Source organism: Notolepis coatsorum (assembly GCF_963971535.1).
Source record: "Notolepis coatsorum genome assembly, chromosome: 9".
Classification (NCBI taxonomy): domain Eukaryota; kingdom Metazoa; phylum Chordata; class Actinopteri; order Aulopiformes; family Paralepididae; genus Notolepis; species Notolepis coatsorum.
The window spans coordinates 12,856,462-12,882,691 of NC_140173.1; the positions used below are offsets into that span (position 1 = coordinate 12,856,462).

Here is a 26,230-nt window from a genome sequence, read left to right on the forward strand (position 1 = left end):
TCTGCTGGCTTACAACCGGTAGTACCCCTTTTCCCAGAATAACCATAGAGATAATCCTTAATATTCACCATTTGATTTGCCTGCACATTCTATTTGCCTTATAAGCGCGATCTAAGCAAAGTATATTATGTAACAATATTCCCTTTGATGTAATAAATATTCTAACCGAGTATTTTGTGTGGAAAACCGTGTTATTGTTGGAGTGTTCTAATCTAAAATACTTATGTACAGTATTGGCCAGGAGTACATAGACGGTAGTGATTCAATGATATCAGTACTTGATTAATACAGTCAGGGAATTGTACCCCTCAGTTACAATACTACTATAGTATTTCATACCACTTGATGTCCACAACTCTGAACTATCCCTTTAAGGTGTCTCATCATCAAGTACCAGTGACAAGACATGTCTAACATAAAAAAAAACAAAGCCGAGGGAAGTGCCAGGATGGGCGGTCTGCATGCAGGCCGAGATATTGGCATATATGAAAACAATGACGGACGCAATATTGGCGGATATGCAGACAATTACGGACACGATAAGGACCGATGTCGGGAGGCTGGGGGAGGAATTGAAGACTGAGCAGGAGGATATCGGGGGAGAAATGGATGCGGGACTCGAAGCGGTCAATGAAAAGATGGTGGAACAGGGTGAGAGCGTGGCGGCGTTGGAAGGGAGAACGGCAGAGGCGGAGGAATGGGAAACAAAGATACACGAAGTACTGACAATTGCAATTCTACAACAAGAAAAAATTAAGGAAAAGCTGTCTGACATGGAAGGGAGACCGCGGAGAAATAATATCCGGTTATGGGGATTCGAGGACGGAGTGGAAAGGGAGTCTATGGCCCTGTATGTGGTGATGGAGATTCAGAGAGCCCACGGGGCGCCCGAGAGCGGTTACTATTAACTTTTTGAGATTCGAGGTGAAGGAAATGATAAGGAGACGTGAAGGAAGAGACGAGGTGAGACACGGGGAGGCGAACGAGAGGAGTACATAAAGAACGGATTAACCACCCCAGCTATAGACAATAATGCCCAATGGAACACATACACGAATGCGCACTATAATCACTGCAGATGGAAATAATTAGGAGGGTAAATATACAACACATAGAATAATTGGAGGAGTAAACATGCTACACACAGAGAATGGAGAACTATAATCACAGAGGTTTACACACATTGGACTGGGATGAAGGAGAGTCAATGGAACATGAGACTCGAATCACGGGAGGACTGGAAGGTGGGGGTCTCGGAACAGGAGGAAAAGCAGACTGAGAACTTTGACCAGGAGTTCTAGCACAATAGACAACACGAATGTTGGACAATTATAGTGAGATGAAGGGGGGCCAAGACATCAGGCACCCCTCGCCACTAGGCAGAGCCCTCAACAAGAGAGCCAATACTCTGCACCTACCAGCAGGGGAGAGGGGGAGACTTATGGATCCCCCGTGCACCTTGGGGGCGATTTATGTAAAGTATATATGTTTTAAATGTGCACATGGACAAATATGAAGGACAAAAATTCAAAATGTTGGACATGAAGAGAGGCTGGGAGAGCCTCCTGCGGGGGGTATCTTCGTCTCTGGGGGGGGGGGGGGGCTTCTCCAGTAGGAGGGCTGATCCCCCTCCAAACCGCCAACCAGGGAAAGAGTGTGCTTATTGTATTGTTAGTTTTATTTGTGTGCGGTGATGTCGGTGACATGGGAGGTACAGTGGGTTTCCTGGGGTCCTCGGCCGTCGTGCCTGGGCGGTCAGGTGTCGGGCCGGGGGGGCACCGGGCTTGGCGTCGGGGGGCCATTGAGGCGTGGTGCTTAGACAGGGACCGAAACTAAAGGGGCGGTCAGTTTTTACCTTTGGCGCTTGACACTTCGAGGGCTGCCCGCCGTGTGGCGTGTAGACGTGTAGTTCATAACGATACTCTTATTTTGATTGTGCGAGTACCGATTATAGCCGCTCTCGTCTTTTTTTTCTCCGCCGCGAGATCGTTAAACTACAAGTCCCACATTGCACTCAAGTCAACGGTCCAATCACAGTAGAGTGACGTGACTGGTTTCATGAGAAAGAAAGCAAATGACCAATCGGAAGCTCTCATTTGGCTTGTTTACTTCCTGAAACGCCACCATTGCGATATGCGGGCTGAGCTAACGTTACTGTTTAAACAATGACCCAGTCAACTATTCACTTTTAGTTTAATACATGACGAGGCATTGTCTAACGGTATCTAGCTGGCTAGCTACTGATAGCTGCTGATATCAACAAATGCTCCAGCAATAGTCGACTCGAGTGCATAATACCTCCGTTCCCTCGTTAGCTAGCTTAGCTAGCTCACGTTAGATCTTATCTATCCCAGTAAACTAAATTGTCTTAACGTTATCTACCGGGCTAGCAGTAGCTACAGATAGCTCCTGATATCAATGTCTTATAACATTGATTGAATGCGTATTCTAGCTGAGGGCATGTTGAATGTGATTTGACAATAGAACCGTAACGTTATAAATAGGGTCCAGCTGCATCGCCGGAGAATCCTTGCATGCTGAATGTAGGGTCTAGCTGAATATAGGGTCTAGCTGCAGGGCCGGAGAATCCTTGCTGGAGCTGGAGGCTACTCAAGTATACACACAGACAGTGGAGCTGTTTGCAGATAGCAAGCATTTTGACTTATTGCGTGGTGGCGATGTCTCGCAGATAATACAACTACAAGTATGATTATATAATATATATTTTATTTCAATTTTTTTTTTATATAAAATATATATATATTTTTTTTTTAAAGGGGAACTATTTTACTATTTCTTTCACTATTTGGGCACTTTTACACAATTCCTGTGAGTCTATGGAACACCTCTGTAATATATATATATTTTTTATTCATTGTTTTGTATTTCTAATCAAGTCCTCAAAAACAGCATTTTTCTACCTCAAGATTTCGAGCTGTTTTGAGTCTGGGCTGCAGGTGCCACCTAAACCACTGCGGGTCGTCGGCGTCACCTGAACATTAACATGCAGCAGTGACTATATGACATCACATATAGGCACATTTTCAAACGACTCAGTTCAGTGAGGGTGAATATTGTGAGAGGAGAATTGGAAGAATGCGCCAATATGAGAATTTTTAGACATAGATCATATTAATATAAGTTCACATAGCTAGGAAACAATGCTAAACACTCAAAGGCCATTTATAAGATAGTTCCCCTTTAATCAAAAAAATGTTGGCAGGTAAGAAATATGCTTGACGGGTAGACTCTTCCCATCTACCCGCCACTTGCCGGGTGAGTCAAAGTTAATTTCGCTCCCTGTGCTTAGACCTTCTGCGGACCTGGGCTTGGGGCTCTAGTGGGCCTGGCGGTCGGGCGGGGGTGGGTGGGCGCTCGGCTCTGTGCATGGTGGACCAGGATATGGGGGTGTTCTATCTCTCGGGGAGGAGGGAGAGGTCTCTCACAGGGGGATTAGAGAGGCTGGGCTTTGCCCGGCGGGGCCCTGTGTGTTGGGGGGCCGATGGGCGTGGGGTGGGGCTCTCGGGGGCATGGGGAATAGCGGGCTTGGCTCGGTGGGGGGGAGTCCCCTATCCTTTCCTCTACTGGGCCTGGCCCAATTGATTCAAGGGACCCGTGTCGATGGGGGCCCGGCTACGGGCGCAGCGGCCTAAGATATGGGGGGCGCCAATGGGCTCAACTCAGGGGGGTGGGGGTCAGCGTTTAGGCGGTTTGACCCGGGAGAGTGGGATCCCGTGGGTTGTGGGTTGGTTGTGCGTGGGGTGGGGGGCTTGGTGGCATGGGAGGTAGCGGGCTTGGCTCGGTGGGGGGGGAGTATTGCCCCTCGCCCCTCTACTGGGTCGGGCCCAATCAGATTCAAGATGCCCGTGTCGCTGAGTGCTGGACCCCGTGTGGGACGGACCTGGGATGCGGGGGAGCCCGGTTTCTAGGGGGGGAGGGTGGGAGGTTCCTCTTGCGGGGGTCTGGGAAGATGAGCGCAGCCGAGTTCAAGGGGCCTACATCATTGTACTGTTGTGTTATTGATGTTATTGTATATGTTGTGTTGTATGTCTATAAGTGTTCAATAAAAATTTAAGTAAAAAAAAAAAAAAAAAAAAAAAAGCCAAACCTGTCCATCTACAATTACTCTGCGGACGGTGAACGTTGTACTTTGCAAGACTCTTATTGTTACTGTTTTTTTATCTGGTATTTTTAGGCCACAGCCCCACTGATATCCAGTACAGTGGAGGAGATGGCGTCTTGCAGTCACCGCTCTCTGTTGGAACTAAAGGAACTATCTGTCTACTTGGTGGACTGCATTAAAACACCAGGACTTAAAGGAACTGTGAATGAAGGAGGAGGTAAGGCTATAAATTCTCTCTTATTTAAAAAATAATTCACATTGAGATCTTTTTGACAGTCCTGGGTGGGGGAGGTAGGGATTGGGGGTGGGGGAAGCCGCTCGCCACTCTTATCTCCCAGAGGGCCTTCGACTCCACAGCTCTCTGGTTCGACCTTGGTCCAGGAATTTGTTTTGGCTGACTGGCACAATTTATCCCAGCCACGTCACTTTAAATTTGATTTGAATAGAGTGAAATATAACTATTGATTTGAGTGGAGTGAGTTTTAACAACTCCGTCCAAATGACTGAATGCATTATTAGTCCAAGTGTCTTAATCAGTTCATTTTGGTAGATCCTGTGCGCGGTAAACGGATCCAAAATCTTCTTATTGCAGTCCAAAAGCTTCGATAATCCAAAAATGACCGTCTTCAAGTTTGTAGCCCGATTATGATGTCCCAATAGGCAGAGAGGGTTAGCCTTATTCTGCTTCTTGAAGAAAATATGCAATCCACTGATTAGATCCATTTAGAGTTGATTTGAGTATAGTCCGGCCACCGGCACGAAGCAGAGCATAGCAGCGTCGGGCTCCATGGAGCAGTAGAGGCGGCGGTAGGAACAGCCTTGAAGGCCTAGGGAGAGAGGAAAGAAATGCGACTTGTCTCTGCAAGAAGTGGGAAGGAAGATTAAAGATTAACGACAAGATTAGTCGTCCTAACTCGCCATGCGTTCTTTTATTAGCGATATCCATTAATTTTTCATCCATCCAGCCTGACGTTATCATTGTGAATGGGTCTGAGCTCGAAAAGGGCAAATACCGCCGTCTATCGTCTCCCGGATGGTAATGCACATCATTGGATTGGATTGGCTGGCCATGTGCATCAGAAAAAAAGTCCGGTTCAGGGTTTTCCTATCTCTAGCATGCAGTATCGTGTTACCAGATTGACTGAGGACCCTCAGAGCAGCGTCGATTATGTGTTTCGGACTATAACTTTGGATCAATAAACGCAATCAATATTTGGAATGGCGATCAGTAATTGGATTAATCTTTTTGCAGAACATCTGATGTGAGGTAAGGACTCTATTTTACCAGTATTGGGTTAATCGGATGTTTATTTCATAGCGATCACAACGTGTCTGTGTGTGTGTGTGTGTGCGTGTATGACGTTAGCGCTGACCAGGTCATGGATAATAGATTTTTCAGCCCGCTTCTCTAGCGTCCATAAGTACACATATACTATCGATAATCTAGCGTTTATTTGAAAACGATTCATAAATCAGCCGGAAAATTACGACGTGTTTTGTGTATTCCACTAAAGGGCTATTATCGCGGAATTTCTCTGAAATTACTAGAACTCTCCGAAACTATACTCTTATTCAAAACGGTATAAAACGGAAATGTGCCAATGAAAAAACAAACTGTTTCGTACATGTTGACTGCAAGCAAGTCATTGATAAGCGAGGGTTGTTTTAGACCCATAATTTAAGATATAGTTTAAGCGTTCGCAAATATCCCCGACCTCCCATTGACTAAAGCGCTGGCACTCAAGGGGTTATCTGGGCAAAGGGGCGTGGCACCCAATGTGCTAAGAGCTGACTGATATGCAGAATCCAGAGGTTTAAGAGCTGATGCTGCAGCATGACTATAAATTACATTATCATATTCCAAAACTGATAAGAACAACAATTATTTTCCTAATTAGAGGAACATTTTTATCTGTTTCTGTACAGGAAACCAAATTTCTTGTACAGGAAACCAATTTTCTGTCGCAGTTTAGAGGCAAGATTATCCACATGGAACTTAAATGTAAATTTCCCGTAGAGCCACAGGCCAAGATATTTATACTCAGTGACTCTGACAGTAGATACCTGCACATTAAAAGTCAATATTTCTGGCTCTTGAAAACAACATAAATATTGTGTTACTAGCATTAACTCATTGACTGCTGTTTTCGGGCCCCGTCTAAGCACTGCCACGCTTTAAAAGAAAGGAGTCCATCACCTTGTTTGTAGAGCTATAACTATATTCTATATTATAGCTATGGATACAATACTATGGTCATTTGACAGTGACTTTCTTCCGGTCAATAATTTGTCCATGCATACATTCGCGCATTATACCGTGGTGCATATAAGTATGTTTTTAGATCGGTCTGGGGTAATGCTAAGGAATAGCCTTATGCGTGTATTATACTATAACTGTTGCCGTCGTTTTTTGATGCTTTGATCGTCACCAACGGCATATGTTGACCGACCCAAACATGCAAAGAGCCATGGTGAGTAAGGCGAAGCTACATGGTAGATCCTTGCACATTTGTGAATAATCATTGCCGTATATCATTGTTCTTTGCGGTTATACTTTCTGTCATTCTGTGCAAATGTTATGCTAAGATTGATTTTAGAGTGATTTGTGGGTCTTTAGGAGATCATCAAACGGAACCCTCTCCCTGGTCTTTTCCATGCATCCCAAAAATGTGGAAAATAATTGACATAAGCCATCTTGCAATACCACTTCATAGGGTTGTATGGGGTCGGGGGTTCCAGTGGTGACATTATTTTGGGGATTTGAGGTCACAGTCGCATATTATTTGATGACTAAATGGAAAACAATTATGATAATTTGTAGCAATTATGATAATTAGTTGAGTGAAGGTGAGGATCACAGTAGCTAAATTATCAGTGCGCTGCACACTATTCTTTTTGTTTTCTTGTTAAACGATCAGTTAAACCATTAACCAATTTTTCTTTTATAGAATATTTGAAGATTAAAACCCATTAAAATGCCCATCCCATGTTTGAGCTCACTAACCTGGCGTATTCCCTTTAAATTGGCTGTGGAAAAACAATACTGCTGTTGCCAAAATGTGTGTGCATCTTTGTGATGATGTTGATGACAAAAAGGTCTATCTATCGCAATTGAATTCCTTCAACTACTAAACATTATTATAATATTAATTAATGAGTAATTAACATAAATGTATCCAACCAATCCTTGGTAATCCTTGAAGTAGGCCTAACTAATAGGCTGTGTTTAGTTGTACACACAGAGATGAAAGACTTCCGCCGATCCACAATGGTGCACATAATTTCTATTTCAATCTTTAATCTCGAAAGAACATTTACAATGATGTCGAGAGGTACAATACATAATACAAAAATAATATAGAAACATAAAAGTAAATCATTTAAACAATTTTAATTAATTAAAACAAATGGTCGGCTATTATAGATTCAAACTGACCAATGGATACTCAAGTGTTGAGTTTAAACCCTCCCTCTGCTAAGCATAGGAAAATAGGAAGTATTTATATTCTTTAACTCTCAATAATACTCATTCACAGTAGATACAGTATATGCAAATGTTCAGACAGTACCTTTAGAGCATAGCTGTCAACATTGGGATATTAAAATAAGGGAGATTTGCCAGAGAGGGAGGGAGGGGGGGTAAAGGGGGTGTTTCCCCCCCTTTGGTGGATGTTTTTGGTCAAATCAGTTGTGTGATAGTCACTTTTGGTGAGTTGTTTATATACATTCACTTATGACATTTAGGTATGACACAGGACTACAAAAGCATTTAGTATAGAAATGTGTCAACAGGAAGGCGGCTGGATGGCGCAGGGGAGATTGCGCCCGTCACCAATGCAAGAGACTCCGGTCTCGAATCCCGGTGTCAACATTGCCTCCGGCTTGGGCCAGTCGTCATACTATCTCAATTGGCAGAGGTAGCGGGTGGAAGTCGATGGGTGGGGATTGGACGTTGTGGACTGCGACTCCTACAGGTCGGTTGGGGGATGCCTGCACAGCAGAGACAGGAAGTAGCGGGGGTAGTGTCAGCCTCCCATGCGTTACACCTCGCCACTGAGAGTCCGCGCTGTCTGGTGAAAAGATGCCACAGGCTGCCTCCTCGTGTACCGGAGGGGACACGTGATGCAAGGCTTCTATCCTCCCTACGACCGACCAGTGGGAGGCATAGTCGAGCAACGTACAAGACGGGGGAGGGGAGAATTGGAAATACGAAATTGGGATGGGAGAAAAATGGAAAATAAGGAGAAAAAGTGGATGAAAAACAAAACAAATTTGTCAACAGACTAAAGCAGGGAACCACAATATTTTGCATACAAATTTGCTGAGCAGAATGTAATATCATAACTGTCTATTATTTTTCTTGCAATTGAGCCAATTTTCATTAGGTATGGTTTTGAGGTGCGTGTTCAACAGAATGTAGTATCAAAAACACGTTCACAAAAAGTATGGGTTACTGAATGATGAACTGCACTGTTATAATCACTAAGCAGGGCTGTACTCTGCAACGAGATTATCGCAAATTGCCCCTTAATTTGGCCCGTGCGAGTGGTAAATAATATTTGGGAGCAACCTTGCGAGTAGTGATTTCAACTCTTCATTCGCATTTCACTCCTAAATTAATAAAATTAAATAGTAAAACATTAGCCTACAACCAGGGCTGTACAGTGCGACATAATGCCGCGGACGGTGCTATGAAAAAATCTGTCGGCAATGAATGAATTTACCGATAGCGATAGCCCGTGTGTGGAAAAAAAAGATTTGCGTGTGAAGTGAATCTGGGTCACGCTATATACTTGGTAGTTGTAGTCTATCGTGCGATTAAATACCATGTCCCTGTCTGGTAGAGTCATTACATCCAACACCAAATCCCAGAATTCCTAGCGAACATTCGAAACAAAACTGAATGTGAACTTCCTTTCAATAAGTTTAAGCCGCTAATTTTGCTCTGCAAGAAGAACAGAGCGGATATCAGTCCATCTTATGACCACGTCCGATGTGGAGAGATGATAAGAGACCATAGCCGGTGAAATTAAGTCTGATCTGGCAGTGATGATTGACGGGGAGTCGGACACGGACACTTCTAACGTTCAGCCGTGAGTAGCCCACTATTAGGACATGAAATACTGTCTACTTAAATTTCCCTCCAGGGATCAATAAAGTATCAACCTATCTATCTAATACTGAGACAATATGCAAATAAGATGATACTAATAATTGTCACCGTTCCCCGTATGAAAGTGGCTTGCAACTTACTGCTGGTAAAATCACTGTTTATTTCTCGTTTTGCATAGTATTACATTCATCTTCTATAAACAATCAAAGTCCCACCATAAGAGCCTCATACGGATCAAATAAACCTTTTTGATTAGTCTTTCCTTCGAGCTAAGTTGAACTGAACATTTCATTGTCAAAAGCGCAAATTTAAACAAGGTTGCGTCACAACACGGTTTTCAAAATAAAGGTAACCTAACAAATACCGTAGTAGGCCTCTCAATTCTTGTAAAAAAAAGTCCTGGATATACATAAAACATTAATTGGCATAGATTTGTGTGGCGTCGCTGTCGTGTACAACGATACTTACGTTTTTTAGGTGATTTGACAAATTTAAGGTAACAAAAAAAATATTCTGTGCCCCTAAGTTTCTCATTTAGGGGCAAATGTGCCCCTAGTGAAAAATCTTAGCGTACAGCCCTGCTAAGCCATTGTAAGACCTTACCTGTGTCCCTGTATCACTTGTCTCTGCTGCCCTTTGACTAAAAAACGTCCCTATGTCCATTTTCCTTTTTTTCCCTTTCTGGTCGCATATTTGAGTTAGTCACCTAGTAAACGTGAGATAATTGACAATATCAAAACATGCTAGGGCTGTACCGAATAGTTCTGTTGAATATTTTTAAAAGAGCCATGACAGTAAGCTGTAGAAATTGAGATGGAGTCAGTTGTTATAAAAATATAAAAACATAGTTTATTATCCTCCATATTTTTTCTGCTCCAGATGGATAAATCCTCTTCATTTTGCTTGTTTATTATACGTAGGTATTGCTGGGAAAAACTGGAGGGTATGCTTTAGAGAAGAGCATGAACTTTGTTTGGTTTGAGTACCAGTTTAAGATTAACGGCGTATCCTGCAAAGTATTAAATGAGAGTTGTACATTTTTAATGGGTAGTTGTACAGAGTCAACAACACAATAGACCATAGTGTCATCCGCATAGAGATGATCCTGACAATATCGGAGACAATATCATTAGGCGTTAGGGATGCTCCAATCACGTTTTTTTGCCACCGATCGTCTATGAGCCATACACTGCCGATACCGATAGTTTTTGGTTTTGTTATAGCAGCTGGCAGTATTATACTGTAGGTCTAACACAGGCATTCTCAAAGTCCGGACTCCGGACTAAATTATCCAATCTAATCTTAGAAATTAAGTAAAGTGAATAGTACTGGGTGTTAAGCATAACAGCATCTACGTTAATTTACTTCTGAATATTGGGGAGTATCGCGTGCTTGTAGCCAAGTTTTGATTACGTCATCACAACAACACGTTAGGTTACGAACGTAACCCTGTTCTTTGACGTTCTTTGCCGAAAGCCGAAAGGGCCTTTTTTAACTACTTTCGGCCGATATGTTTTGGTGGCCGAATATTTGGCGCATCCCTACTCAATTAGTATCGACGTGGCACCTGTTAGACCCACGTTTGATATTCTGGAAACTTGTGAACGCTTTCTGTTAATCTGGTAAACTGTTGGTTGTATTGCGGAGCTAAATGCTAATGTGGCTAACTAACAGTACACTTTTGTACATGAAATACAGCCCAAAAACCTTAAAAGACCCCGCTGAGAAACACTTTACAAATGTTTGCTTAAAAAAAGTAATTAAAAAAGAAAAAAGTTACGATAAAGTTGTTTAATTGACGGGAGAAAAGTTGCTAAAGTCCATGTATTGTGATGAGACCGGAAGAAGCCTACACGCTGAAGATTCAAGAGGTTTATTATTTGCCACATACATACCAGGGCATACAGTGACATAACCGGATATGCCGCCTCCACATTGTGCAAGTGGAGAATTGGCCCTGTCCGCAGTTAAACAGCAACTTTTCATTCAGATTTCTAGCTTCAGAGTTCCAGGGTCCCAGTTTGCTTATTCAGTTATGAAAACATATGAATAATTTTCAATAATAAAATTTCTCTCTGCATACATGATGTCAACTTTGCCGTCAAAATCTCGCCTCGCACAGTTTTTTTTTTTTTTTTTTTTTTTTATTATCTTTTTTTCCCCCTCCTTTTTCCGATTTTTCTCCCATCCCACCCTTCCTGGTTGTTGCGCACTTTCCCCTACTGTTGGTCCGAGAGGCCGGAGACTGTTGCATGCTTTCCTCCGACGCATGTGCAGCCAGCCTGGCCGTGCAGATTCTCACTGGGAGAGTGTAACGTGTGGGAGGCCGCACTACCTCTCTCCAGATCCTACCCTTGCTGAGCAGGCGCCCCGACCGAACTGTAGGGGTCGCTGTCCACAACGCCCAGGACCCACCCGCCAGCTTTCCCACCCTCTAATACTGCCAATTGTATTAGTGTGAACGGCCAGCCAAGCTGGATTCGAACACGCGAACCCAGCATCTCCGGCGTTGGTGACGAACGCAATCTCCGCTACGCCACCTGACTGCCCCCAGCCTCGCACAGCTTTTAAAATGTCTTATCATGCGTTTTCATGTTTTTCTGTGTCCATGTGAGCTTTGAGATCTCCGGCACCTTTATTAGACACGGAAACATATGGTCAAGCGTTGCACACCGCTTCTTGTCCCGACCGGGGCGGTACATTGGGAATTCCCTCTGCAGTTCAAAATGTAAATGTACACTTGCGCTTTTGCTTTGTGAGCAGAATCAAATCTGTCCGCTTCCTCTGTTTGCATGTGATGGACATTTTCATGAATTTAGAAAACCCCACCGGACGCCCCGGACAGGGTGTGAATAGTGGACGTGTCCGGGCAGCGTCTATTCTTATCCTAACGGATTTATGTTTTCGCGTTCTGCGAATCTGATTGGCCACTGACGTTTCTGGTGCGATCTGATTGGCCACTGACGTTTCTGGTCATGTGACATGTGCGCCCAATCGCGTGACGCGCCCATTTCCGCCTCGAACAGCAGCAAACTACCTAACGCCTAGTTTATCACTGGTTAAGCTTAGGCGACTCTTTCGAAGTTGGTTAAGGTTAGAGTTTGGAATCAGGGCTGGCGTTCTATCGCCCTGCTCTAAGACAAACTCTAACCTTAACCAACTTCGAAAGAGTGCCTAAGCTTAACCGGCGAAAGAACTTACCGTCACACGATTGGAGCGACCATAAACGTCAGTGGCCAATCAGAACGCGAACGTGGAAGCATAAATCCGTCAGGATAAGAATAGACTCGTCCAGGCAAAAGAGGACGTTTTGGTCACCTGATTAGCAATTCTAGGTTAAACTGGTCCTGGTGGTTAATATTTTGATCAAAAGTAATTTACTGTATTTATATGGCATTTACACTTAACACACTTTTTCTTACAGTGTAGGCTGATGAATGAACAATAATCCACTTGATAAAGTAAAATTGGATGAAAACGAATAACCACGACTTGGGTCGAGTGAAAACAGATGACTGACAACGCTAAATGCCAGGCGGGCCGGCATAAGGATACTAGTAAAACATTTTAAAATATTAAATAGCAAATAGAATCAATTGTTGAAATAGAATCAATTGTTGTTTTTCTGGAAAATGTATAGTTTAGATGAATCGATAACAAAATAATGATTAGTTGCAGCCCTAGTGTTGGTGCCGTGTACAGGAGTTCAGTCGTAGGTGAAGAGGTATTCAGTACATGGTTCTGGGTCTGTAGTACGAAACATGAGCATCACGTTCTGTTCAACATTGCTTCCAAATAAAAAGAGAAAATGCCTTTCATTTGTATTTAGTTTAAACTCAGGATTATTCAAAAGTAGTCATGGATTATGTGGTTATTTTGTAGACAAATGTTTCATCCAATTTACAGAAAACATACTATATCGTGATCGATATGAAATTTCCCATAGTGTGATGTAATATTTTATCCATAAGGTGACACTTAAATCTGTCATAACCTGAGACTAAAGGGGCTTTAGTCCTGGACTAAATTAAACTGACCTTAACCATAGCCACGATAACCACTTCTGCTCCAGAAACTGTTGACTAACTGGTGCTTGAAACAAAGTGGTTTAAGTCTATAACTGTAGATTACTCTGGACTACACTGTTCTTAAACTATAAAACCAAGATACAGAAACTAAAGGCGCGGCTACGTGGCGTAGTGGGCAAGGCACTCGCCACGAAATCTGGAGACGCTCGGCTCGGCTGTTCGAGCCCAGCGCTCCACATTTGCTTTCAGTTTAGCTGGTCGTCCGCACTAATACACATTGGCCGTATTAGGGGGTGGGAAACTGATGGGTGGGGATCGGGCGTTGTGGACAGTGACTCCTACAGGTCGGTTGGTGCGCCTGCGCAGTGGAATCAGGAAGTGTCGGGGGCAGCGTGAGCCTCCCACGCGTTACTCCTCGCCACAGAGATCGAGCTGCGCAGGTGAAAGGATGCGACTGCTGTTACCTCAAGTACCGGAGGGGACTTGTGCTGTGTATGACTTAGTCCACATTGCAGCCGGCTTGTGGGAGGCAAGAAACAGCGTTCGTGACAGGGGAGGGTTGAATTGGATGATACGAAATTGGGATGGGAGAAAAAATATAGAAAATGGGAGAAAAAGTGGATAAAAAAAATTATCTTTCTCTCCTTCCTCTGACACTCTTCTCCATCACTATCTCCATCCAGATAGCTGTCCTGTCAGGCTTGGGAAGAAACCAAGAGGCTTGGATGGAAGAAAAGGTCTCTGCTGTGACCAGTGTGGAAAGCGATTTAGTCGTCGAAGTGGTCTGAAAACACACCAGAGAATTCACACAGGAGAGAAGCCGTACTCCTGTGACCAGTGTGGACAGGGCTTTGCTCAGCAACAGTATCTGAAAATACACCAGAGAATTCACACAGGAGAGAAGCCCTACTCCTGTGACCAGTGTGGACAGGGCTTTACTCAGCAACACAATCTGAAAATGCACCAGAGAATTCACACAGGAGAGAAGCCCTACTCCTGCGTCCAGTGTGGACAGGGCTTTACTCGGCAAGATAATCTGCAATCACACCAGAGAATTCACACAGGAGAGAAGCCCTACTCCTGTGGCCAGTGTGGAAAGAGCTTTAGTCATCAACATCATCTGCAATCACACCAGAGAATTCACACAGGAGAGAAGCCCTACTCCTGTGGCCAGTGTGGAAAGAGCTTTAGTCTTCAACATAATCTGCAATTACACCAGAGAATTCACACAGGATGGAAGCCCTACTTTTGCGACCACTGTGAAAAGAGCTTTAGTCATCTGATTAGTCTGCAATCACACCAGAGAATTCACACAGGAGAGAAGCCCTATTCCTGTGATCAGTGTGGAAAGAGCTTTACCAGGCAACATAATCTGCAAATACACCAGAGAATTCACACAGGAGAGAAGCCCTACTCCTGTGACCAGTGTGGACAGGGCTTTACTCATCAACGGAGTCTGAGAATGCACCATAGAATTCACACAGGAGAGAAGCCCTACTCCTGTGGCAAGTGTGGAAAGAGCTTTATTCAGCAACATCATCTGAAAAGACACCAGAGAATTCACACAGGAGAGAAGCCCTACTCCTGTGGCCAGTGTGGAAAGAGCTTTAGTCATCTGATTAGTCTGCAAACACACCAGAGAATTCACACAGGAGAGAAGCCCTATTCCTGTGATCAGTGTGGAAAGAGCTTTACTCGGCAACAGAGTCTGAAAATACACCAGAAAAGTCACACAGGAGAGAAGCCCTACTCCTGTGGCCAGTGTGGGAAGAGCTTTAGTCTTCTGGGTCATCTGAAATCACACCAGATAATTCACACAGGAGAGAAGCCCTACTCCTGTGGCCAGTGTGGAAAGAGCTTTCGTCATCTGAGTAATTTGAAAAGACACCAGAGAATTCACACAGGAGAGAAGCCCTACTCCTGCGACTAGTGTGTGAAGAGCTTTAGTCATCTGAAATCACACCAGAGATTTCACACAGGATGGAAGCCTCCTTCTGTGACCAGTGTGGGAAGAGCTTTAGGACAAGTACACATCTTCTGATTCATCAGCAAATCCATACAGCAGAGAAGCCACATCATTGTGATCTGTGTGAGAAGAGATTCAGTAAATTAGAATATTCGAGAGAACATGCGAAAATCCACTTGGGAGAAAAGATTCAGTGAAATGTCAAACTTACTACTTTTGCATTTGTGCAAGGAGGAACAGGAGGAGCACTGCCAGAGCCCTACAAAACGACCTCCAGCAGGCCACCAATGTGCATGTTTCAAGATTGGCATTTGCCAGAGATCACCAGGATTGGCAGATTTGCCATTGGCACCCTGTGCTCTTCACGGATGAGAGCAGGTTCACACTGAGCACATGTGACCGACGTGGGTTCCTTCTCATGCATGACAAAAAAAACTAACTCAAACTAGATGAAAATATAGTACTGACCATAGATGGAGTTGATGAAGAAATAACAACGGCAACAGATAAAAGGAAATTAACAATAGGGGTGTTTATTGATTTAAAAAAGGCATTTGATACCTTAGATCATAATATTCTAATTTCTAAATTACGCTCATATGGTGTGAGAGGAATTGTTCTAGAATGGTTGAGTAGTTATCTCCACAATAGGCAACAATATGTGCAGTTGGCAGATATCAAATCTGAGCTCATGAAAATTGAATGTGGGGTACCGCAAGGTTCGGTTTTGGGGCCCAAACTCTTTCTTTTATATATTAATGATATTTGTGATGTTTCAAAACTATTACAGTTTGTCTTGTTTGCTGATGATTTTTTTTGCTCTGGAAATAATTTAAAGGAACTAGCTGAATATATTGTGTATGAAATGACAAAGCTAAAGAAATGGTTTGATGTAAATAAGCTATCACTGAATCTGAAAAACTAAATTTATGATTTTTGGCAATCGAAAACTAGATGAAAATATAGTACTGACAATAGATGGAGTTGATATAGAGAGAGTCAATGAATTTCGTTTTCTTGGTGTGATTATGGATGATAAATTAACATGGAAATCGCACATAGCACACGTTAAAAAAAAGATGTCCAAGAGTATTTTTGTTATGAATAAAGTAAAGGATGTGTTAGAGTATGAGGCAATGAGAACACTACTGTTCACTCATCTCACCTTATATGTTATTGTGTTGAAGTATGGGGGAATACTTATGGGACCAACATAAAACCATTTTATATACTACAGAAGAGGGCTGTAAGAATCACACAAAGTGAGTTATCGAGAACACACAAATACATTATTTATTAAATCTAGAATAATTAAACTTGAAGACATGGTTAAGTTTCAAACAATGTTAATTATGTTTAGGGCAAGAAATAATACACTGCCAGAAAAACTACAAAATCTTTTTCATTTAGAAAGTGAGTTTAGTAGGAGAAAATACAATTTTAAACATCAGTTTGCACATACCACACTTAAACAGATGTGTCCTTCAGTTATTGGTGTAAAGTTGTGGAATTCTCTCCATAGCGAGCTTAAGGGATGTAATAGTGTTTATCAATAATAAAAAAAAAACTAAAAAAAATATATTTAGTCAGTATGAAAATCAAATGTGATCTTAATAGTGAGATATTTTTTTTCTCTTTCTTTTATTCTTTATTCTTATTAAATTTGTTCTTGTTTAACTGTGGATTGTGTGTTTCTTGTATAATGGTATAAATTATTATTTGTGTAAATTAGGTTGTACGCCGACCATTAACACTGACGACCGTTCGGCGCCGTCTAATTAGTGGCTAGAGGACCGGGGAATGTAAACAAACATGTGGGTTTTGTAACAGCTATATCTATGCTTTATAGTATTGCTATCTGTCCATTCTCATTGTCACTTGAGTGCATAAACCGTCCCTTCAAAATGGCTTAAAGAAGAAAAAAATCCATCTGTAGGTTGTCATTTTATAGCGCCGTGAATATAAGCTTTATCGCATATTTTGTATCTATTTTCTGGCAAGCTAGTTATAGAGCTAAAGGCTACTAACGTTATATTCAACGGCATTTCCGTTGTATATATTATAATGAAAAAACACAAACTGCTTATGGTCCGGACTGTCCCAGAGCATCTATGGATGAAAGGGGGGCGGCGGGGGATGTCGATTAGTATTATTGATTACCAATACAGTGGTCGTGTAAGTAGCCACATTCACAGATCGATTGCTTACGTTGCACAACAAGCTCCGATCCGGCTATAAATTAGGTGAAAAGGCTCCTACCGTCACCCGGTGGGTTCCCCTCCAGCTTTTCCCCGTTATCGATCGGCATCTGGTAGATCGATATGTCCATTGGTTGATGATAAATCCTCTTATTCCATGGCGAAATTTGCGATTCGAAACGTGATCCACTGTGTATAGTGTGGCTTTAATATCAGGCTCCGTTGGAGGGTGAAAAAAATTAAAATTTCATTCGCCCACAATGATACTGCAGTGGAGCGATGGCGCCCCTAAGAGGATCTGGCAGGTATTGCATGTTGCCGAGGGTATATCTGCAGAGTCGATCGGGGATGATGATCCGGTTATAAATATGGAATAAAACAATAACAACTTGCCACGGCTATATACGTGGCTCTGGTCCACAACGCATGGCACCGAAACCCGTATAAACTCGTGGCCGGTCCCTATTGTGTTAAGTAAATACTTGTTTAGTTTAGGAATAAGGGGCAGGTAACTATAAGAGTTATTCTTCTTCCTGCTCCTTTTGTTCATGGAATGATATTTATGATTGTGTAATGAAGAAACTCTGATTGTATGATTCCATGTGGCAAATAAAAACTGAACTGAACAACGCTCGGCCTCATGTGGCTGGAGTGTGTCAGCAGTTCCTGCATGACGAAGGCATTGATGCTATGGACTGACCTGCCCGTTCCCCAGACCTGAATCCAATCCAGCACCTCTGGGACATTATGTCTCGCTCCATCCACTGACGCCACGTCTCACCACAGACTGTCCAGGAGTTGACTGATGCCCTGATCCAGGTCTGGGAGGAGATCCCTCAGGAGAACATCCGTCGTCTCATCAGGAGCATGCCCAGACGTTGTAGGGAGTGCATACAGGCACGTGGAGGCCACACACTACTGAGCCTCATTTAGAATTGTCTTGAGGAATTTCCACAGAAGTTGGATCAGCCTGTGATCTGATTTTTCCACTTTTAGTTCTGAATCCAGACCTCCATGGGTTAATGATTTTGATTTCCATTGATCATTCTTATGTTATTTTGTTCTCAACGCATTCCACTATGTAATGAATAAAGATTTTCAACTGGAATATTTCATTCATCGAGATCTAGGATGTGTTGTTTAAGTAAGTAAGTATTTATAAAGCACCTTTCATATATGTCATGTAGCTCAAAGTGCTGTACACAAACATAGGCATATATAACGATAAAAGCAATAAAGTCACAGTGATCAGTTAAGATCAATGTTTAAAAAAAATAATAATAATAACGTAAAAATAAAAAGTCATTTGCGGACCAGTTTGGGAGAACAGGTCCGTTCAGTAGCAACCGGAAGTAGCAAATGCACTAAACCAATGCACTTGTACAGTAGGTAGCAATGTTAGCTCTCATAACGTTAGGTCACGTATTGTATGTACCCGTTCCCTCATCTAAAGAGTTGGGTCCATAAGGCTTTTCCAAACCATAGCGTCTTTGTGTTATGTCTCATAACGTTAACCGGTTAGGAAGTAGGAAATGCACTAAACCAATGCACTTGTACTTGTTTAGCAGCAACTGGAAGTAGGAAGTGCACTAAACCAATATCTAGTAGGTAGCAACGTTAGCTCTCATAACGTTAGCCAGTTAGGAAGTAGGAAATGCACTAAACCAATGCACTTGTACTTGTTTAGCAGCAACTGGAAGTAGGAAGTGCACTAGACCAATAACTAGTAGGTAGCAACGTTAGCTCTCATAACGTGCACTAAACCAATGCTAAACCAATATCTAGTAGGTAGCAACGTTAGCTCTCATAACGTGCACTAAACCAATGCACTTGTACTTGTTTAGCAGCAACCGGAAGTAGGAAGTGCACTAAACCAATGCACTTGTACAGTAGGTAGCAACGTTGGCTCTCATAACGTCAGCTAGCTAGCAGCTCCGGGTACAGCAGGTAGCAACGTTAGCCAGTTAGCAGCTCCGGGTACTAAAAATAAAGCATCACATTAATAAGACAACAGTAATAAAAGTACGGCAATAGGCAAAGTACAGTAAAATAACATTTCAGTAAAAGATCAATACATAAAAAATAAAAACATAATAATAAAAACATTTCAATAAGATACTCGCTTTCCCTAAGGCATGGTACACTATTTGTAATCTAGACTGTATAGGTACGTTTTTCATTTTCCTTTAAAAATGTGTATGGAGCTGGCGTTTCTGATGTGTGTTGGTAGTGTGTTCCATAGTCTTGGGGCATAGTTGGCAAATGCCATATTTCCTATCCTCTTTTGGTTTCTGGGTGTGTCTAGTAAACCTGTAGTGGATGACCGTAGCGTTCTTGAGGGCAGATAACTAACTAGGGAATTTGCTATGTATTTTGGGCCTTGCTCATTAAGAGCTTTATATGTCAGGAAAAGGACATTAAAATCAATTCTATGAGTTATTGGAAGCCAGTGCAGAGTGGCTAGGACTGGAGTGATATGTTCTCTTATCTTTGTATGAGTTAGTAATCGAGCTGCAGAGTTTTGGATAAGCTGAAGCTTCCCAATGGTTGCTTTGGGAAGACCAGTGAACAGTGCATTACAATAGTCAAGCCGGCTTGAGACAAAAGCATGAATCGGTGTCTCGGCATCCTTTTTATTTACGAAAGGTCTTACTTTCGCTATGTTTCTTAGGTGGAAGAATGACGTTTTCATGGCCTTATTAATATGAGACTTAAAGGTCAGGTCTGAGTCCAAGATGACACCTAGGCTTGTAACCTCAGTCTTTACATAGGATGACAGACTCCCCAGGTTTTCACACAGCAATTCCCTTTTCGCTTTTGGGCCGATCAATAGGATTTCGGTCTTGCTTTCGTTTAATTTTAGGAAGTTATTGTTCATCCACTTGTTTATTGCTAACAGACCGTTTGTAATGGACTGTATGGCTGTAGTGTTATTTGGTTCTGCGGAGATATATAGTTGTGTATCATCAGCATAACTATGGAAGCATACATTGTGGTCTCGAATGATGTCCCAGAGGCTTATTGCTTAATAACAGCGGAGCAGTGCTGCCGTTGCTTCCGCATTTTCCCTGATTGGCTGCGACACGCCCCGCGGCAGGCGCACTGCCGCTCTCCCGCGTTGCCGCGGTCACATGGTCAAATTGTCACATTCTTGCACTGCTCCGCTGTTAAAAAGTAACACGCGTCCCAGAGGGGCAGCATATATAGTGAGAAGAGTAATGGACCAAGGCAGCTTCCTTGTGCAACTCCAAAGTTGCTGTCATGTTTCTCGGATACATTGTCTCCAAGCTTAACATAGAACTTTCTCCCCTTAATGTATGTTATGAGCCAATTTAGTACATGATCGGAAAAGCCAACCAGTCTTTCAAGACGACTGATCAGGATATTATGGTCAATCGTATCAAACGCTGCACTAAGGTCCAATAGGACAAGAATTGAGACTTTGCCAGCATTGGAGTTTAGCCTGAGGTCGCTAACTATTTTAGTAAGGGCAGTTTCAGTGCTGTGATTTGTTCTGAAACCTGATTGTAATTCCTCCATGATGTTATTATCTTTGAGAAAGGAGTTTATTTGTACTGAGACTATATTTTCTAATATCTTGCTGATAAATGGAAGGTTCGATATTGGCCTATAGCTTTTTAGTTTGTTTACATCTAAGTTTGTTTTCTTTAGTAGTGGTTTTACTACAGCCGTTTTCAATGCATCTGGAAAAGTGCCTGTTTGAAGCGACATATTTATGATTTCAAGGACATGATTTGAGACACTATGGAACACCCGCTTGAGAAATGCTGTTGGTATAGGATCAAGGCAGGAGGTGGCGGAATTACACTCAGAGACAATCTTACAGAGGTCAGGTAATGTAATACATGTGAATTCCCCCATAGTTATCTCAGGTGGGTTTCCACTCACAGCCAGATCTATATCAGAGGCAATGCTTGCTCTAATCAAAGATATCTTTTCATTAAAGAAAACTGCGAACTCTTCACATTTTGTGGCTGATTGCTGCGGTATATGGGGGGGTGGCATGTTAATCAGCCGGTCGTAACCCTGGAATTACCCATATTTTCTGAGATCATTTTGGAAAAATATTCCTTTCTCGCAAGTTGTATTGCCTTATTGTATGCGCCCATGTATAAATTAAAGTGAGCTGTGAGTTTGAATTTCCTCCATTTTCGCTCGGCTATCCTACATTTTCTCTTGTTATCTTTAACATTGGTTTTATTTAACCATGGAGAGATTCTATCAGTTTTTACCTTTTTAACCTTCAGAGGGGCGACAGTATCTAACACTGTTGACAAGGTGCTGTGGAAGTTATATATCGTATTTGCTTATCGCGTCCCGCTCTGAGCCTTATGAGATACCCCTTATCTCCTATGATACCTACTTTATCCTCAACGAACAAACTACATGCACCCAACACCTGTATGGGGCCCCGCCCCTAAGGAGGCGTAGCCTACATAACCATGACTCTGGTCACCAAACACTCTTCCTCGATTTTCGTTCCAGCGTATCGGCTGCGTGCACCATACGTAAACTAGCATGATGAAAAGATTAAGGAAGATTCGTAATGTTGAACGCTTACCGGAGGATTGTTTTTCCCTGGATTCTCCGGAGCTTGTTTCGGCGACACATGAGACCTGTGCTGATGGTTCCTCGGCTGACGACGACGGACCGAGGGGCAGCGTGCAAGGTTTGACTAGCGGGTCGGCTTGTACAAAGGTGAGGTCTGTGTCAGTAGGCATCAATGTCGGTGTTGGTCGTGCTGTGGAGTATGTTTCGGCACCAGGGCCGGGGCGGCTTGGCGATCGTTCCACTACAGTGGACGATGTCCTGGCGATCCTGGAACATGCTGTTAACGCTAATGCTACTGCTGTTTTTTCTGCTGATGCTGATGTTGACGCTGGAATGTCTAATAATCCCCGCCGCGGGATACCGCTTTTCCCTCCTCTTACCAGCTTCATTGATGAAGGTCAGTCGGTGGTGGATGTGGGGGGGTTCGCTGAGCTCTATTTACCTTTTTTATGGGTGGAGGGGCTAACAACGGGGTGCAGGCCGGGGGTACCTTGGCTAAGCAGCCAGGTAGCTTCTTTTCTGTGCCCAGGCGGGGATGAACGACGTTCCGCCTGGCCGATGCTTGATAGCATATCGGCTCGGAGGGTGGCAGTATGGACGGATGAGTGGTATATTGCTGCAGGATGGCATTTAGCGGCGGCCAGTGTTATGGCTCAGCTGGCTACTTTCCTATCCTCAATGGCGTCGGGTAGTAGGACTTTGGGTCCAACCGGCATTGTAAACATGATTCATGTTTGTGGTGTTATGGAGATCTTGACTCTGTCGCAAGCTATAACTGCGGGGAGGATTAGGATGCTATCGACTTTGGTTGTTAGGCATGTTTGGTTGGAGCAGTCTTCTCTTGGGGAAGAGGATAGGTTTTCTCTCCTCACAACTCCTTTTTCCACAGATAGTCTTTTTGGGCGTTCTGTGGAGGCGCAGGCGGTCCTACACCGCCTCACGCTGTGCAGCCAGAGGTGGGAGCACGGTCTCGTCAACGACTGTGGCGAGATCCTCGACAGGCGGCCATGTTTCCCCCGCCAGTGGTGCCCTGGTTGGAGAGTCAACAGGGTATCGCGAGGCCGACAGCCTTGGCGGCCGAGGGATCGGCCATTTTGGGTGAATTCGAGTTTGGTAAAACAAGCCGTTGTCATTTTGCCGCGAGCAGCCCGCTCCCCGTTCAATCCTCTCTCTGTTACCCACAGAAGCGGGGCTCTGATCGTTCTCCTTTGGCTGCGGGCCATGAACCTTCATTGAAGCGTATGCGACCCCATTCTTCACTTCTCATGGGGGCAGGGGCTGACACCCAGTTGATGGCTGAGCCTGGGTCTGTCCGTGAGAATGTTCCGTCGTTGCGTGGTTCCTACACCGCAGGTTGTGGGTGGGAGGAACCTGGTGTTACAGCTGCCACTAGCTCCAGTGGTCAGCAGGGGGACTCGTTGCCTCTTCTGTTGAATGCTCAGCAGGGGTTGCCCCGGCTTCGCCTTCGCCAGGCGGGGTATCGCGCTGTTGCCTCCCACTCCCGTCAAACCGGCAGTGGTCTGCAAAGGAGAGGCGAGCGTGATTTGAGTGGTAGCAATATCACTGCAGGGCTTCGGCGTGTAGGAGCCCATGGGGTCCTCATGCCTTGTGTGTCTAGCTGCGGAACAACTCCTCAGCATGCGCTGGAGGGGTGTTCAGGGGGCGAGTGTGTGTCCACAAGTTTGATGACAGCTCCTCCCGTATCAAACCGGCCCTTTCTGTCGGGGTCGCCCCTTGGATGCTTTGCACAACGGGGGGGACCGGGCCAACTATCTACTGTTCCTTGCGGCCCAGCGTCAGTTGACGGCGGGGGCGCTGTGGGATTATATTCACATATGGCGACAGGAATGCCCTTTGAATCGGTGGATGCGGAGAATGTTAGAGGCGGGGCTGGTTTTGCAGTTCGCCCAGCCCCATCCTCCGTTCTCGGGTTTGGTGCCGACCCTATTGTTAGGGTTAGACGCAGTGACAGCCCTGGCCGACGAGATCCAATCTCTGTTGGCGAAGCAGGCCGTCGTTGTGGTCCCGAGAGAGGACGCAATGTCAGGCGTCTACTCCCGTTATTTTCTGGTACCCAAGAAAACAGGGTGGGTCAGACCTATACTGGATCTGTCCGCGTTCAATCGGTTGATTGTAGCGAGACCATTCAGGATGTTGACCGTCCGACTCCTTCTGCTTGCTGTCAGGAGGGGGGACTGGTTCACCTCCATAGACCTGAAGGATGCGTATTTTCACATTCCCATTTTCCCTCCTCACAGGAAGTTCCTACGGTTCCTGTTTCAGGGCGTAGCGTACGAGTACCACAGAATGCCGTTCGGTTATTCTCTGGCTCCTCGCACATTCACCAAGTGCGTGGCGGCTGCTCTGGGGCCATTACGTCGTCGGGGGATACAAGTCCTGTTCTATCTCGACGACATTCTACTCCTCAGCCGTTCAGAGGAGGTTGCCAGGTCTCATACTCGGCTGGTGGTGGAATTCCTCACCAGCCTGGGTTTTGCTGTGAATTGGGAGAAGAGTACCCCTCTTCCCAGTCAACAGGTGGAGTACTTGGGCTTGACATTGAGGTCGAGGCCCATGAATGCGACCCTCTCGGAGCAGCGTCGGGGGGTTCTCCGTCGCGCGCTCGGGGGTTTCCGTCTGGGAGGGGCGGTTACGGCGCTGCAGGTGATGCGTCTGCTGGGCCTTATGTCGGCTGCTCACACAGTGGTTCCTCTTGGCCTCCTCTTTATGAGGAGGGTACAGAGGTGGTTTTTCTCTTTGAGAATAGATCCGGTGAGGGACAAAAGGAAACGGTTGACGGTTCCTTTGTCGATATGGGGGGATCTCGCCCACTGGAGGAGGCTGGGTACCCTCACCATTGGGGTCCCCATGGGCAGCAGGGGCTCACACGTCATGGTCTTCACCGACGCCTCTCTCACGGGTTGGGGAGGGACGTGTCGGACCCATGCAGTGGGGGGCAGCTGGACAGGTCATGCTGGCTCGGCTGCCCTGCATATCAATGTGTTGGAGTTGAAGGCGGTCTTCCTGGTCCTCAAACGGTTCGACCACCTGGTGGTAGGCAAACACGTTTTGGTCAGGACAGACAGTATGACGGCGGCGGCGTATATCAACAGGCAGGGTGGGACTCGTTCCGCCCGCCTGCTCCGGGCGGCGCGCGATCTGTGGCTGTGGGCATCCCGCAGACTGCGCGGTCTGAGGGCGCTCCACATTCCTGAAACGGAGAATGTCGGGGCGGATATAATGTCTCGGGCGGTCTTCGTCACGACGAGTGGGAACTCCGCCCCGACATAGTCAGACAGATCTGGGATCGGTTCGGGGAGGCCTCGGTGGATCTGTTTGCGTGTCGACGCTCTCACAAGTGCCCCTTGTGGTTCTCGCTCAGTCGGGCAGATCGTCCCTCCTTGGGGGTGGATGCCTTCTCGACCTTTCCGTGGCCGCCCGGTCTTCTGTACGCCTTCCCTCCTGTACAGCTGTTGAGTCAGCTGTTGGAGCGGATACGGAGGGAGCGCAGGACGGTGATCCTGGTCGCACCGGACCGGGGCACGTCAGTGTGGTTCCCGGTCTTAATCCAGCTTCTGGTCGCTCCTCCTTGGGTCATTCCGTGGTCAGCGACGGCCCTCTCACAGCGCAACGGATTGTTGTTCCAGCCTCCGGTGTTGGGTCAACGCCTGGTGGTGTGGCTGGTGGGAGGGTGAGTCTGGAGGGGATGGATCCCTCGGTGGTTGATACCATCCGGTGTGCGCATGCTCCCTCTACTGTCGCGGTTTACGCGGGCAGATGGCGTGCGTTCCAAGAGTGGTGTAAGGGGGGGGGCTGGGACCCAGTCTCCTGCCCCCTGGATGCTGTTCTGAGTTATCTCCAGTCTCTTCTTGGTAGACTGTCGGCTTCGACGGTGAGGGTATATGCGGCAGCTATATCCTCCTATCATGAGGGTTTTGAGGGGACTGTTTTGTTCAGCCACCCTCTTGTGAAGCGTTTCCTGCTTGGCGCTCGATGCGTTAAGCCGGTGCAACGCTCCTTGGCTCCGACTTGGGATCTTCAATTGGTCCTCGGTCGGTTGTCCTTGGCCCCGTTTGAGCCGCTCGAGCAGGCGCCGTTGGGACAGCTGTCCTTCAAGACCGCGTTCCTACTGGCTGTCACTTCCGCTAAACGCGTAGGTGAGCTCTGTGCTCTCTCGGTACGTCCAGAGTGCCTGTCTTTTCGGACCGATTGCGGTGCCACTCTGCGACC

At 45.1% G+C, this 26,230-nt stretch overlaps 1 protein-coding gene across 2 annotated transcripts in view; it reads left to right on the forward strand.

Moving 5' to 3' along the window:
• The window catches only part of LOC311234400 (uncharacterized protein), a 62,089-nt gene extending 45,377 nt beyond the window's left edge, over positions 1-16,712 (forward strand). For both annotated transcript variants that reach the window (XM_084321574.1, XM_084321575.1), the window contains exons 2-3: positions 4,196-4,340; positions 13,948-16,712. In XM_084321574.1, coding sequence (XP_084177700.1) covers positions 4,196-4,340; positions 13,948-15,194 — 1,392 coding nt within the window. In that variant the 3' untranslated portion in view covers positions 15,195-16,712. The remainder of the gene's footprint in view (positions 1-4,195; positions 4,341-13,947) is intronic.
• Positions 16,713-26,230: the final 9,518 nt, after the last annotated feature.